The 14,655-nt window shown below is 41.3% G+C and overlaps 2 protein-coding genes across 2 annotated transcripts; one reads left to right on the top strand and one right to left on the bottom strand.

Annotated features, from left to right (window-relative positions):
- Nucleotides 1–160: 160 nt before the first annotated feature.
- Nucleotides 161–2,811, bottom strand: sox8a (SRY-box transcription factor 8a). The gene is made up of 3 exons (XM_053881824.1): nucleotides 2,362–2,811; nucleotides 1,483–1,643; nucleotides 161–1,296 (listed from the first exon to the last, which is right to left on the bottom strand). Exons 1-3 carry the CDS (start codon nucleotides 2,733–2,735, stop codon nucleotides 722–724), a joined length of 1,110 nt encoding a protein of 369 aa, XP_053737799.1. The 5' UTR covers nucleotides 2,736–2,811; the 3' UTR covers nucleotides 161–721.
- Nucleotides 2,812–5,536: 2,725 nt separating this feature from the next.
- Nucleotides 5,537–13,564, top strand: lmf1 (lipase maturation factor 1). Its single transcript, XM_053850562.1, has 11 exons — nucleotides 5,537–5,754; nucleotides 6,165–6,474; nucleotides 6,834–6,844; nucleotides 7,378–7,526; nucleotides 8,172–8,237; nucleotides 9,551–9,718; nucleotides 11,085–11,250; nucleotides 11,908–12,061; nucleotides 12,583–12,766; nucleotides 13,049–13,161; nucleotides 13,240–13,564. The coding sequence occupies exons 1-11, from the start codon at nucleotides 5,544–5,546 to the stop codon at nucleotides 13,424–13,426; spliced, it is 1,719 nt and encodes a 572-aa protein (XP_053706537.1). The 5' UTR covers nucleotides 5,537–5,543; the 3' UTR covers nucleotides 13,427–13,564.
- The last annotated feature ends 1,091 nt before the right edge of the window (nucleotides 13,565–14,655 follow it).

Below are 14,655 nucleotides of genomic sequence, written 5' to 3'. Positions count from 1 at the left end.
CTTGTACCGGTAATTACAGGATTTACCCGTAGTTCTGTGACCAAGATATTCAACACCAAAAGATCTTCCAGTTTTTACCAGTTATACTGACAATCTGCATCTAAAATGAAAAAATACAAATTCAAATTATATACATTAATCATACAATGCCATAGAATAATTTATTTCCCTGTTATTTAGTATTTTAGCGGCATGATGTAAGTTAAATTTAGACTATTCAGGAATCACTATATATAAGTGAATTTCTGAACTCTGGTGTATCACTTTAAAAAAGGCCAGTCATTTCAAGCTGTTTATATTCCAATAATTGTAACTTGTAAATTGTAAAAAAAAATGGAAGTGGACATTAACGTTCTAATTTAATGAGCCTTCAATATCGTGTCGAGTGTTCAGCAGATGTCGCTATTTCCCCTAAATTCAGCCTCGCCAAGCTCACCAGTCAAAATTAGTATTGCGATGATGAACTCACATTTGACATTTTCGTCAGACCTTTGCCCTTATTTAAAACACCAATGTAAAGTGCTTCACTAACCTGAGAAATGTCCTACACAAACGAGTATGAGTGTTTAGATTGTTGCCCTAGGCATTGACAAATGTTAACGTACATTTTGTGGGGTGAAATGCCAAAAAACATCGAATATATTGGTTGATATGGCACAATGTTGTCCTTTGCCGCTTGTTCCTACAGCAGACTGCCTCCTGTTGGAGAAGTTTGAGTATTTCACTGTGTCCCTGGTGAGAGTGCTGCTTGCTCATAGGCAGAAGCAGAATTGTGAGGAGGTGGCGCCAAGGCCAGACTGCTGATAAGAGGCTTGCAGGAGGACTGCAGGTGCTGACACACGTTGGTGGAGTGGGCCGGCAAAGGTCTCAGGAAACCAGAGTTCTGTAGGTCATTCCCGGACTGGCTGATGAGGCAAGCGAACTCGGGAGCCGTTGGACTGGAGCACCGACTCATCTGCTCTGTTTTAATGTGAAGAGATGGTCTGCACTCCTCATTTGCGTCTGTGATTTTGGAGCTAGCTGCAAGCGTGTTCTCAGTTTTGCTGGTCCAGGTGCTGTTGGACTGCAGGCTGAGCAGGATGAAGGATCCACACGTGCTCTTATAGTTATCAGGCAGATACTGATCAAACTCATTGATGTCAAACCCCTCCATGGAGCTGATGACATCACCGCCGTACTCAGAGAAGTCCACTTTGCTGAAGTCGATGTTGTGGCGACTGGAATCCGAAAACCTGGTGCTCATGTGAGGGTCTGTTTTTGGAGTTATGGGGGGAGTCAGAGGTGCATGGAGCTTTGCTGTAACACAGGTCAGAGAGGATGTTGAACAGTGCTACACATGAAAATACTTCAGAAGTAGATCTCTAATACAAGCTAAGATAAAAGTGTCTACAAGGACACATAATGAGGAGAAAAATGAGGCTCAGGCAGGTTATAAGATCTTCTCACCTGCTCCCTCAGTCAAGCCTCCTGTGTTACACTGACCCTGCAGCTGGATGGAGCCAGATCTGGAGTGGGTCTGCTCAGGTTTGGTGTTTTTCCGTCTGCGTGGCTGGTACTTGTAGTCTGGGTAATGCTTCTTATGCTGCAGCCTCAGACGCTCTGCCTCATCAACAAAGGGTCGCTTCTCGGTCTCAGAGAGAAGCCTGGGAGAAGAGAGAAGGACAGCCAATGTGAGGGTTGCACACAAGTTAAATACTGCTACGAGTCAGGTCTGAAGTTCATACTCAGGAAAACTTGTTTCGTTGAGGTTGAAAAATTCGCACTGCAGCAGGATGACCATAAACTGTACTTACCATTCAACCAATGTTCTACAAAAGCAAATTAAATTACTAAGGAAAAAGGAATTATCAAACTCGAAACTAATGTTAATGTAATAGCTAATGAAGTAAAAATGTATATTACATTTCATTATTTGCTGATTATGTGATTTAAAAAAAGTTTAATAACAATGGCAACAAATCTGACTCAGATACCCAATTGCCAATGTATTGCATTTTATTTATTTTTATTTATTTATTTATTTATTTTTTTGACAACATATGCTCCGTCTTCGTTGCGCTTTAACGGTCAGTTGTGAAGTTTTGTATTGATGTTACTTTTTGCAAGGACATTACATGATATGCGCAGGTATTTCTTATTACATTTAGGAGTTTAGCGTGTGCTAGTTGACAGACGTATTAACAGTAACAAGAAATGCTCGTGCTACTATTTATTTAAACTGACGGTCTTGTTTAAAATATTATACTGTGGGAAAACTTCCAAAAAAAGTTGAGGGGATTAACATTATGAGGTTTGAAGACAACTCGACGTTACTGTTTGTCTCAGTACAGTTTGACTGGAAGGAGCCTGCAGCCGCCTCACCTCCACAGTTTACCAAGCGTCCTGCTGAGTTCGGCGTTGTGCAGATGCGGGTACTGGTGCGCCAGCCTCTTCCGGGCCGCCTGAGCCCAAACCATGAAGGCGTTCATCGGCCGCTTCACGTGCGCCTTTCTCTTCAGACTCATCTCGTCCGGACCTGGAGCCGGCGACAGCGACCAGTCGTAGCACCTCAGCACCTGAGATACGGCGTCTTGGATGCGAGCAGGGTAGCGACCATTCTCCTCGCCTGCACCCCCTCCTCGGGCGCTCTCGGCCGGGCGCGAGGCTTGGGGAGAAGACGGTGACTCCGAGTCGGATCGACAGCAATCACTGCCCGCAGGGCTGCACGAGTAGTCGGTGGAGTTTTCCTCGGTCATCTCTGAGAAACGTGAAGTTTCAGTAAAGTTTTTCTTTCCAAATGGCTTAAAAGAAAGTGTAATCCCTGCATAAGAAAAGTTGACTAAGCGAGTGCGCGTCAACGGAGCATCGATGTTGATCCCAGGGTCTCCACCCTGCCGAGGTGCGAGGGCCGGCTCTTCTATCAGGTAGAGCAAGCAGCTGCTTCAATGACACTCACAATATAGGCTTAAACAAATCACATTACCACAATTATTTCATTTCTTTTTTTTCACTTATCTGAATTTCCCTTTGCCTACGAAAGTGATAATGACCCCAGTGACTGGCTTGTGGAGGCTCATATCATAAAAAATTAAGAAATGAAAACTACCCCTGCCGACTGTCTCTGCGCTTCTCTATCAACAACCTCAGAGCAATAACACATCTGCGGTGGTCTTTCTCAGCATGAGTCCATACTGCTGCTCACTGGTGCTGACTTCCTACCTCTAATCCTGGATTCTTCAACACCTCCCCCCACCTTCGTCGTGTGACTTGTCTGTAGTTGCTACAGTTCTGACAATCCCCTTTACTTTTGCACCTCCTCCAGGACACTCTTCCTCCACTTGTCAGGCATCCTCTCAGCTTTCAAGCTCATTGAAGGGTCTGGTCAGAAACTGCACGTCTCACTCTCTTCAACACTTCCTCACCTCTGCTGTCCAGGCTTCCCTCTGTTCATCCTATTAAGAGCTGCCCTCACTTCCGCCTTGCTAATTTACTTCTTCCTTCTAACTTCATTCATTAGTTCCCTGATGTACGTGCTCCATCTTTCTTTCACTCTCTCTTCCGATTGCCATCCCTGTCCATCACTTCCTCCTTGCTGTTATAAATTGGAGCAACTAGGAGTGGAGACCTCCATGTGCAACTGGCTGCTGGACTTTCTCACCAACAGAACCCAGTCTGTCCGAGTAGGATGTAACATGTCAAGTGTCATCTCCCAGCTGCAATGCATCAGACTGGAAGTCTCTGCAGAGGGTGGTGAGGACAGCGGAGAAAATCATCGGGACCCCACTCCCTGCCATCCAGCAAATATGGTCGCTGCTTAGCCAAGGCACAAAGAATCATCGCAGACTCTACTCATCCCCACTATGCACTGTTCTCCCTCCTGCCATCCGGCAGACGGTTCCGTAGCATCGGATGCAGAACCACCAGATTCAGGAACAGTTTCGTTCCTGTTGCTGTCAGGCTGCTGAACGTTAGACAGTAGCTGCAATGCTGTTTATTTGTATATTTGTACATCTTCCTGATTAGTATTTATCTCATATTTATTTATTTTTGGACATATAGTTTTGTTTTTGGAAACCAGAGGCCTCAGACCGAAATTTCGTTGCCATAATATAGTGATATGTTTTTGTGCAATGACAATAAAGAAACTCTAAGTCTTAGTCTCTAAGTCTAAGTTATCTAGTCTTTCATGCAGCTATAAGCCAAAGCCTCAGCAACCTCTTTCATTGCCTGACGCCTACACACCAAATACTCCTACAGTATCTGCTCGCTTCATCTCTCTGTACATCAATTTGCTTCCTTCCTTTTCCTGATACTCTCCTGAACCTCTTCACCCCAAGACAAGTCTTCTTGTCCACCTTTCTCTTCCCTGACAACACACCTATTTCAGTTTTGCTGTTCCCTCATAACACACTTGCTGTACACCCCTCCTACTTCCTGACCATCCTCAACAATATTCTTCCTGCCTTAACTTCCTCTGTTTAATCTTTGGTTCTGTCTTCAATGTTGTCCCATCAAACACGTTGTTCCTCTCTCTTCTGGAAACTTGTGTGCTGAGTCTCAGCAACTATTATATCTTGTAATTGAGTATGTTGTGATGTTGGTTGTGATGCGTCCCTGATGCTCACTCAGCAGCGGCATGTCTGCTGTAGAGAGTTTTAGGGGCTCGTGAAAGTGAGGCCGCTGGTTCCTCTGCACCAGACTGTTAGCACGGCTGACACTTAGCAACACCTGCCGGTCTGAGTGTGACATTCTGAACGCTAAGCAAATTGCCCAGGAAATAATGATTAATTTCACCGAGCTAGATGAGCAACCTTTCTCAGGTGTTGTTTGTGCGGTAATGGAAACGACCGGATCCGTTGTTATTTTGGAGTCGGGTGCAGCCTTTGTTAGCCACCTGAATCTGAAACGTTTGGAAACGTCGGGAGAGGAAACTTTCATAAATGCAGTGCTCTCTGTCTCAGAGTGCCGCTACAAGTGTGTGTAAATATTTCACGGACACACCAAAGTCTCAAGAGATTCACATCGAATTAAATGTTTTTCAGTCGTCCTTTTGACATATTAGTTGCCGCGTTCTGCAAGGTTTTTCTATTTTTGCCAGAGTTATTTAAATATGTCTGCGTTAAAATTATTTTATGGTTAATTTTTTCAAATGTACACAGGTGTCATCACTAATTCATTGTCAATCCATGTGATCGGTATCGGTGATCAGTACTCTGGCTGACTGGTATCGCAGATTGTGTAGCAAAAATCCTGATCGGAGCATCCCTATTTAAAAATCTGAGATGATCCAAAGTCTGTGAGATATTCTCACTGTCGAACATTGTATGCAAAGCTGAGGGATTGCTCAGCAGCGCTAAGTGTCATTCCATCAGGTGGATGTCCTATAAGTATTTTACAGCAATATCTTAAAGGAACCTCATGGTACTTTGGGTATAATAATAATAATAATAATAATAATAATAATAACAATAATAATAATAATAATAATAATAATAATAATAATAATAACACGAAAACTCCTTTACGTTTCCGTGTTTGGTCACGTGACTATGTGACAGACTATCATGGCGCCGCCCGATGAGCGTGCGGAGACCTCAGTGAGAAAAAGAAGAGTGGAAGGCAGCAAAACTGGAACAAATTCCGCCAAAGACGGCGTAGAGGAAACGAATAATCTAGTGAAAGATGAGCTCCAGGAGAAGAGACAACCAACGTTACGACGTGGGACCTACTGGCTCACTCGCATTGTGCTGCTGCGCTCCGTCGCCTTTATTTACTGTAAGTTCACCATATTCTAAATTATTACTATCACAAATAATGACCCTTTGTCACGTCCAACCACACTTTTAGATGTTTGTTAATTATACATGTGTTTCTCTTTTCTTAAGATCCTTGAGTTGAAAAGTAAACATCCTGTTTGAGAGTCTTGCTGCGTTAATTTTATTTATATGCCTGTAGTAATGCGAAAACCGCTTTGTGATGAAGATCACCATTAACATAACATATTTTACATTTCGTTTTAAGGATTACATATCCTCTGAAATGTAATCTGACACAAACCCATTCATGTTATTGATTTAACCTAACAAGCTGGTTTTCTGAAACAGGGTTTGACATCATTCTGAACCATTTTAACAAACATATTGACTCTGTATGTGTTCTCTCCCTCCTCCCCCATTATTTTCTAGTTGTGGCATTCACTGTTGCGTACAACCAGAATAAGCAGCTGATTGGAAACAATGGCCTGATGCCTTGCAAAGACTATCTGAACAGTGTCAAGCGCTATGTGGGTGGCAAGATCGGCATTGCGGCGTTGGCCTACACCCCATCAATTCTCTGGTTGCTGGACTGGACCGTCATGGACACAAACCTAGATGCCATCGCTCTGCTGGGAATGGCTGTCTCTGGATTTGTCCTGGTGACCGGAATGGCCAACATGGTGATGATGGCCTTGTTGTGGCTCCTATATCATTCACTGGTCAACGTCGGACAACTATGGTGAGTCAGTGATTCAAATCACAGCCAGATCATGATCAACAAGCAGACCCATCTGCCACTACTATTGCGTTCAATTTAGTGATCATAGTATCACTTTTGACAAATGTAAAGCTCTTTTTTGTGTTGCTTTTCTTGCAGTTATTTTTGTGTGAATATTGTGAATATTACCACTTCCAATGATGAGAATTATCCTATGATGCCTACCCACTTAACTGCCCAAAATGTGTACATTAGTTATTGACTCAACAAATATTGGGAACACTTTTTTGTGTTGTTTTGTTTCATACATATTTCTTACTTGTAGTTTGTGGCATTTGAATCCTCAAACAAATCTTGTTTTGCCCCTCTATTTTCTCCAGGTATTCCTTTGGTGAGTTTCAACAGCCCGCTTTCCTGTCACCACCATTTCTCCGCCTCTAATAAAAGAAGATTTTTGGATGAATGCACTAAAAAACAAATGGTTTCAAAGAAGTACATTACATGATTGTATCATCGTAGATGAAAATACAGTCATCATCGCTCCATCACCACTTTTGATAATACACAATAATACACTCTCGAACATCTCAGTATATTTCTATTGTGCTGATTTCTCCTTGCATTATAAAATTGTCCTTTTAAATAAGTGACATGAAACGAAAAAGCAAACCAAGTAAACAAACAAAAAAAAACCCCAACAGAATTATATTGGCATTTTCTCACAATAATTGATCTTGTTGTAGGTGAGGTTTACGTAGCATTTTAAAATGTATTATTATTGTTATTATTTTTAACTTAACTACTTCTGACACAGCTGGTTGGCTGCAAATACAAATTAAAATGTGTTAACATCTATTTGTAGCGCGACTGCATTTCTCTGTCCAAATAGGAGTCTTTGTCGATTTTTCTCATTTCTCCTTCGAGGTTGGGAGAGTCAGCTGTTAGAAACAGGATTTCTGGCCATTTTCCTCTGTCCGCTGTGGAGCCTCTCTCAGGTCCCCCGCAGATGCCCACCCTCGCTCATTTCCATCTGGACCTTCCGGTGGCTTATTGTCCGCATCATGCTTGGCGCTGTGAGTGCAACTTTTTTGTTTTGCCACTTTGATGTTTTCTCTTTGTTTGTAATACACAAATTCATGTTTCAATGAACCTTAAGAGTGTTATTGGTTCGAGCACCTCTTCATTTAAAGGATGTCAACTTTGCTGTGTTTGATGAAATCAAATTCCACAAACATCTACTGTTGCTTGATTTCTGCAACTATCACACTCAAAAGTTGAATATCTCCATGTGCTTAAATCCAGCTAGGCCCTGATTTGTTCGTCCAACTGCAATGATGGGACGATCTGTCAATATTGACACTTTTTAGTTCTGAACGCTGCACTATTGACTCAAACATCCAGCTCACTGCCGAGGTGGATTCTTCTTCTCCAGTGATCTGTGCTTGTTTTTCCCCATCTACTATAATTCAAAAACACTGTTGACTATCTGTTCTGAATTTGTTATACTCAATCTCATATGTAAATAATGCTAGCAGAATTGTATTGTTTGCCTGGGCGCACCTTGTTCATGTGACCAAGTCATGAACACACCAAGGTCTTTAGATTGCTTGTCCATTTTAGTTGGCACCAATTCAAGCTCATGTTTTCAATTGTGTGTGTGAATTATCAAAATCAAAAGAGCTGCTGGCCACTAAAAGTTGTTTTGTTTTCTCTATCAGGGCCTCATTAAAATCAGGGGAGACAAATGCTGGCGAGACCTCACATGCATGGATTATCACTATGAGGTATTGATATTGTTGTACAATCTCTTTCATTTTCTAATATACATTATTATATTCTGATTTATTGATACTGATTTATATTAAAGATCAAAATCTTGTCTCATCCCTTTACTTACCTTAAACAGCATTTCTGGCAGTTTTGTTTTCTATGTTTATTCCTGTGGATATATGTTGCAGTGCACTGCTTTCTACCTTTTTTTGCTGTGCTGCTTGGTCTCTGTCGTCAATACATTTGGTTTCCTCATGTGTTCATGTAATGTAATCTATTTTTAATATATTCAGGTTCAGAGAATCTGTGAAGACTTCACTGTTTCTCAAGAGTAGTCTTGATTTTTTGTATCAGATACAAGAAAATCAGAATGAGATGTAAGAGAGAAAAGTAAGTTAGAAACCAAAAACTTTTGTGCAGCTGTTGTGTTCATCCATAATGGTGATAACAATAATAATGTGAGAGCACTAAACAGTTGACAGGGCTCAGCGTACGTGCCCTTATTAAGCTGCGGTTACTCAGCCAAATACATCTATATATGGCACCGGATTTGACCTGGCTCTATCAGTTTTGGTCCACCCGTCAATCTTCTTTATCTATTTTGTAATAGCCTGCCATCATTTGGGCAGCCATTGTAAAGAAGTAGTCGAGACTGCACAATAGCCTGCAGTTTTTTTCAGCTCTTGGTTCTACCTGGTCTGCATTTTAACAAAAAGTAATGCAACTAGTTGCAGATATACAGTATATCCTAAGTGTAGATTCACCCACACATAAACACATTGAATTATACGTGCCAGGCTCTTTAAATCAGGTGGCGCCAGGCAGTGCTCCTGTGGCCCCCTCTGACACACTGCCATCTTTCAAACCTGCTGAGCTGGTGCTGATTCTTCCGGCTCTCGCCCTCATGAAGGTGTTTTGGCATAGCTGGTGTTTTCTTTCGTCAGTGTTTGTTTGCTCTCATCCAGCTAGTTTGCATGTCCCAAGGTTTGTTTGGTTGTCTGAGGTTACAGGAAGCCAGACCAAAATTTCCAGTCGCCTGTTGAGTACATAGCGGTTAATTGCCCTCCAATTTTTTCTTCCAGCCCAAAGAAATAATACAGGCACTGAACAGTGTGCCAGAAATGTTGTTTTTCCTTATTTCGCCTCACTCGCATCCCCTGCTTGCACTCTGAATCACGTTTCAAAACACAACAATGTGTCGGTCTTCTACTTCTGTTTACAGTCGGAACTGAAATAAAGCTTTAAATAATACACAGTATGAATCAGTCACCTCACAACCTTAAGAGGAAGAGACTTTATGTATTTGTTTGTTCCACTCTCTCCTCAGACTCAGCCAGTTCCCAATCCCATCTCCTACTACCTGCATCGTTCACCATGGTGGTTCCACCGCTTTGAAACCCTGTCCAACCACTTTGTTGAGCTCATTGTTCCATTCTTTACCTTCATGGGTCGACGAATGTGCATCGTCAACGGAGCCATCCAGATTCTGTTCCAGGTAATGAAATATAATTTTATTTCCAGTGACATCAGTCATTTAAGTCCTTATACTTCTACAATCACCTGCAGTTTTTTGCAGCTTTTTATGTACTGTGTTTGAGATTATGTCAACTGACTAATGACCAACACCCTTCACTCTCAACTCTGCTTTAGTAAGAAAAAGTCTTGTTGACTGCTATGATTCAGAAAAGCGACTCAGACTCACAAATAAACAGTCCGTCTAATTCTACCATAACTTATTACGAATACTTTTATTTCATTTTATTATTATTGCAATTATATTTTTTACTCTCAATATTACCTTGTCTATGCAAGCATTACTACCACATATAAAACTATTCATATTCCATTTTAATCTTTCATATTTTCTATATGTTTATGCTTATTATTATTATTATTATTATTATTATTATTATTATTATTGTTGTTGTAGTAGTAGTAGTTGTTGTTGTTGTTGTTGTTGTTGTTGTTATTATTATTAATAAATGGATGTCCACAGTTATAACTGTTTAATGCATCCCCTCGATACTTAGATCTTCGCATAAATTTGTTTTCTTAAAAGCTGGAATGACAGTTCTAACCCTATCTTTTATGCAAAAAAGACAAAACAAAAAAATCATTGTAACCTATAAATGTGCTCAATAAAAATCCATACAAAACAATTAGCTGCAGAGGTGTCTTATTGGTAACTGGTTTATGTCCCAAATGTATTCCATGGCAAGAGCGTGTTTACTACTGACCTATGAAGTATAAAGCGCCATTTTCTGAGCCATGGGGCTTGTATTTAGTTACGCATTGTTTTCAAAAGTCACACTCCTTCAGCTCATCATTGAATGAAATTAAGGGTTTGGTCAGGTGTTTAGTAAAGTGCCACAAGAAAAACAGATGGTTGGACTTGTCTCCGCCAATCTCTGAGGCTATGTATCAGGCCTGGGTTTGATCGTGTGTGTTTTATTTTTAAACAGAATGACAGATGAAGTATTTCACTGAAACTGTCAGAGTTGGTTGGAAACTGGAATGTTCCAACTATTCGTTTTCAAGAGACTGCGCAACGTATCAGCTATTATTACAACTATTCGCTGTAATAAGTCATCTTTCATGTGACTATGGGGACAAAATGTGGCTTTACTATCGTTTCAAAGGTTTTGTCATTCAAGTCTGCAGCCTCTTCTTCACATCTTCTGTCTTAAAAGAACCCTACTGCGCTACCGCCATTTGATGTCCGATGAACCCTATTAGAATATTTAACAATAACTATTGATAGTCGGCATGTAGGACAATGATATTGGGTAAAAAAAAAAAAAGGGTCCAATTGAGTGTCCGCTGTCTGAGTGTGATTGTATGTAAGACGTATGCTCTTGCAGGTGGTTCTAATCATAAGTGGGAACCTCAGTTTCCTCAACTGGCTGACCATTGTTCCAAGTCTGGCCTGTTTTGATGACGCCTCTCTGGGATTCTTGTTTGGGTGTGGAGCCAAGAAAGCAGTGCTGGAGGCAGAGAAGGAAACCAAAACTCAATCCACCACAAAAGGTAATTTCTTAGTTTTACATTACCTTTTTACTTACTTTGTCTTTGGAAAGCTAGTGCACATCGCAATATTACACTATTTTGTCCTTTATTTTTCCATCAGTTCATCCATCCGTATAAGTCATCAAATATAGCCATCATTCTTTTGAATTAATTATGTTGTATCATGTAGAAAGGGAATTATGGGATGATCCTGGATTAGCACTGAGGAGATGTGTGTTTCTGGTTTCATAGTAAGATGTCCCAGTAGTATTATAAAGGCCACATTTATTTCTGGTCACTTTAAAACCATTTGGAAAAACTACTTTCCAAAGTGGAGACATTACTGGTGGATTGTGCTGGTGTTTTTATAATTTTAGCCGGATTAACAGGCAGACATGACATAAGTTTGAGGTCACACAGTAACTTTTCACACTGAAGAATGTTTCATTGAGGCATTTAATCCGTGTTTGATCAAGATTTTGTTGGGCGGAAATTGTAAAGTAGCCGATGTTCCTCTGTCAACTGTCTCCAAAACATCCGACCATTTAACGTCCATGTTAATACATTGTTGTGTGTTGCTCTGGTACATTATTTTTATTTGCAAGTCATGCTGTCCTGAAAAGCCCAATAGTTTTGGCAGAGTAGAGTCATTTAAAATTTGCCCTGACAACGTTGTAGGAATGCTGATCCGTCGGGTGGTGAACGTGTCTTTGGGCCTTCTGATCGGTTGCCTCAGCATTCCTGTGGTGATGAACCTACTCAGTTCTCGTCAGGTGATGAATACATCCTTTGACCCGCTGCGTATCGTCAACACCTACGGAGCCTTCGGCAGGTAAACCAAACCAATGACGTCTCTAACTGAATTCAGTTTTGTTGGAAACGGTGCAGAAACAGTGGGGAGGGGAGGGAAGGACTCAGTAGACTGACTGAGAAGAAAAAGGTCTGACTGAAATTGCTAAATCTGTTTCTGATTTCATGAGAGATAGTCAGTGTTTTGAAGTATTTTTCAGATTCAAAGCCATTTTAAGATCAGCTCTAATGTGCGCCGAGATCACAAGATATGGTGATTATAGTGTTCAAGCTTTGCAGTTCCACCAGATGTTTTCTAACAACTACAGATGTCAACAATGAACCTGGAAACTTCCAAAAACTGAGAAGTTTCAGCAGATAGACAGGAATTCACTGAAAGACAGGAATGTACATGTTCAAGGAGGAAGAAGAGCTTTTTCTGTGAGAAGTACAGTTCATGTGCTTTCAGACAGTGATGCTTTATGCTAAATTAAGAATTTTATTCTGTTCAGAGGTTTTTTTTCCCGTTAAAGAATGTCATATACTCAAATTCTCTCATGGCAGCATCACCAAAGAGCGCACTGAGGTGATTTTCCAGGGCACTTCAAGTGCTGATCCGAAAGCTCCCGACGCAGTTTGGGAGGAATATCAGTTCCTGTGTAAGCCAGGAGACCTTTTCAGACGTCCATGCCTCATATCGCCATATCACTACCGTCTGGACTGGCTCATGTGGTTCGCTGCCTTCCAGGTGAGCATCTCACCGACCGTCAGTTACCACTTATGTTTGCAACTACCGGGTTTTAACACTAGAGGGTAATATCTATATGTTCTCTCTCTATCTCTATCGAGAGATCGAGAGAGATGGAGAGAGGGAGAGATCGAGAGGGAGAGGGAGAGATCGAGAGAGAGAGAGAGAGATCGAGAGAGAGAGAGAGAGAGAGACACAAACTAGCTACAGTGGTTGGTTTGAATTCGGTTAGTATTTCTGTAACCCGTGTTTGTGTTTTATTCCATCTCCTTCTTCCTCCAGACCTATGAGCAAAGTGAGTGGATCATTCACATTGCTGGACGCCTGCTGGCCAATGACAGCAGTGTCCTGTCACTGATGGATCATAACCCTTTCCATGGCAGAGATGCTCCTAGGTGAAACCTTTGTGTGAACCTTGAACGTATCATCTGCCTTTTAGTGTAATTGAAACCATGTGTTGTGGTCCTTCTCAGGTGGGTTCGAGGGGAACATTTCAAATACAAGTTCAGTCGACCAGGCAGCGCGAGTGCCGCTGAGGGGAAGTGGTGGGTGAGAAAACGAATCGGAGCTTACTTCCCTCCTGTGGACTTGGAAGGACTCCGAGGCTACTTCCAGTCCAGGAACTGGCCACACCCACATATACCGCTGAAGAGGAGCTGAGGCATGAGGAGCTCCAACAGACTGCTGTGCCAGGAGAGTCTTTCCACGCCAGATCTGGCTGTACTGGATCCTCATGTCACAGAAAAGTGTTTTAAAACAAAATTAAATTTTTTGACCAAAAGATAATCCTGCGTGTGTGTGATTAACTGTTTATAAATCAGTTACTCACATTGATATGCAATTATTGTAATATACTGACTTTAAAAGAAACACATCATCGCCAATGCAACATCTGCGTGATGTTGGAAAGAGCAGAGTTTTTAATGGTTCGAGTATTTACTTGCATTAACAAGAAATGGTCGACAGGTGGTGGTGCTTCGCTATAATGTCCTCGCCTTCCAGAGAGCTTCAATGTCGATCTGTATGTTTTATTCCGCTCTGCACACCTACTTTATGTGTAGGAACAAGCAATACTGACGCCACAAGACACCCAATAAATTAATAACATAAGTGACCTGACACTTATCATTCATCTTCAATGACTGAAAATTGACATGTGAAACTGGATGGTTACTTTTTTGTCACCTTGTTGGCTTGTTTTGCATTGCTGTCAGTCTCATTCTTTCTAGTATCTTGCACCAATATGTCCGAAAATTAGCTTCCAAATTTGTTTTGTTGCGACAAGCCTTCCCAAATTGTACCACCCCAGCTTCACAGATCACCATTCAACGGAAAGAACATATTTCTGAATCTCACACGTCCGAGAGTGCTTGAATCAACCTGCTGCCCCTCTAAATCAAAAAGAGTTCAAACTTGTCCTTCGTATACTCAGAAAAAGCATATTGACCATTTGAGATGACTTGGATTTCTGGACTAAAAATGTGTTGCGGTCTTCATTTGAGTCACAAACAATAGGCAGACACAGTGAGCTTATAGTGCATCCAACATGATTCATGAATGAAGGGTGTTGGGAAGTTATTGACGCCAATATTCAACTACGTTGGAACTGATATATTGTGTGTTTGTCTTAAACCCCATCACTCGTGTCGCAGGCTTATATAAAGCACATTGTAGCATTGTTGCAAAGAAAATAATGACATGTCAGCTGGACCTGAGGTCGAGTCATGTTGCAGGTTTAGTCTCAGCAGCAGAACACTTGTTGGCCAGTAACTTGCCTGTATGGCAGCGAACATTTCATAAGGTTAGTCATTTCTGACCGCTTCATTAAGCAGTTGTTCTTTCAGGTGTGTGCAACATATTGTGCGTTTATTATGAGTAAAATGTTCAAA

This window comes from Synchiropus splendidus, chromosome 1 (assembly GCF_027744825.2).
Source record: "Synchiropus splendidus isolate RoL2022-P1 chromosome 1, RoL_Sspl_1.0, whole genome shotgun sequence".
Lineage (NCBI taxonomy): Eukaryota > Metazoa > Chordata > Actinopteri > Syngnathiformes > Callionymidae > Synchiropus > Synchiropus splendidus.
The sequence above is the reverse complement of the archived record's forward strand: the minus strand, read 5'-3'. Positions and strand labels throughout refer to the sequence as shown.

What these genes read in the sequence shown, in the direction of transcription:
- sox8a (XM_053881824.1), bottom strand. Translation starts at nt 2,735, where the DNA reads ATGACCGAGGAAAACTCCACCGACTACTCGTGCAGCCCTGCGGGCAGT. An exon ending in ACGCTTGGTAAACTGTGGAG is followed by an intron (nt 1,644 to 2,361) that starts GTGAGGCGGCTG and finishes CTCTTCTCCCAG; the next exon opens with GCTTCTCTCTGAGACCGAGA. An exon ending in TGGCTCCATCCAGCTGCAGG is followed by an intron (nt 1,297 to 1,482) that starts GTCAGTGTAACA and finishes CCTGTGTTACAG; the next exon opens with CAAAGCTCCATGCACCTCTG.
- lmf1 (XM_053850562.1), top strand. Translation starts at nt 5,544, where the DNA reads ATGGCGCCGCCCGATGAGCGTGCGGAGACCTCAGTGAGAAAAAGAAGA. An exon ending in TCCGCATCATGCTTGGCGCT is followed by an intron (nt 7,527 to 8,171) that starts GTGAGTGCAACT and finishes TTTCTCTATCAG; the next exon opens with GGCCTCATTAAAATCAGGGG. An exon ending in TGTGGTTCGCTGCCTTCCAG is followed by an intron (nt 12,767 to 13,048) that starts GTGAGCATCTCA and finishes TTCTTCCTCCAG; the next exon opens with ACCTATGAGCAAAGTGAGTG.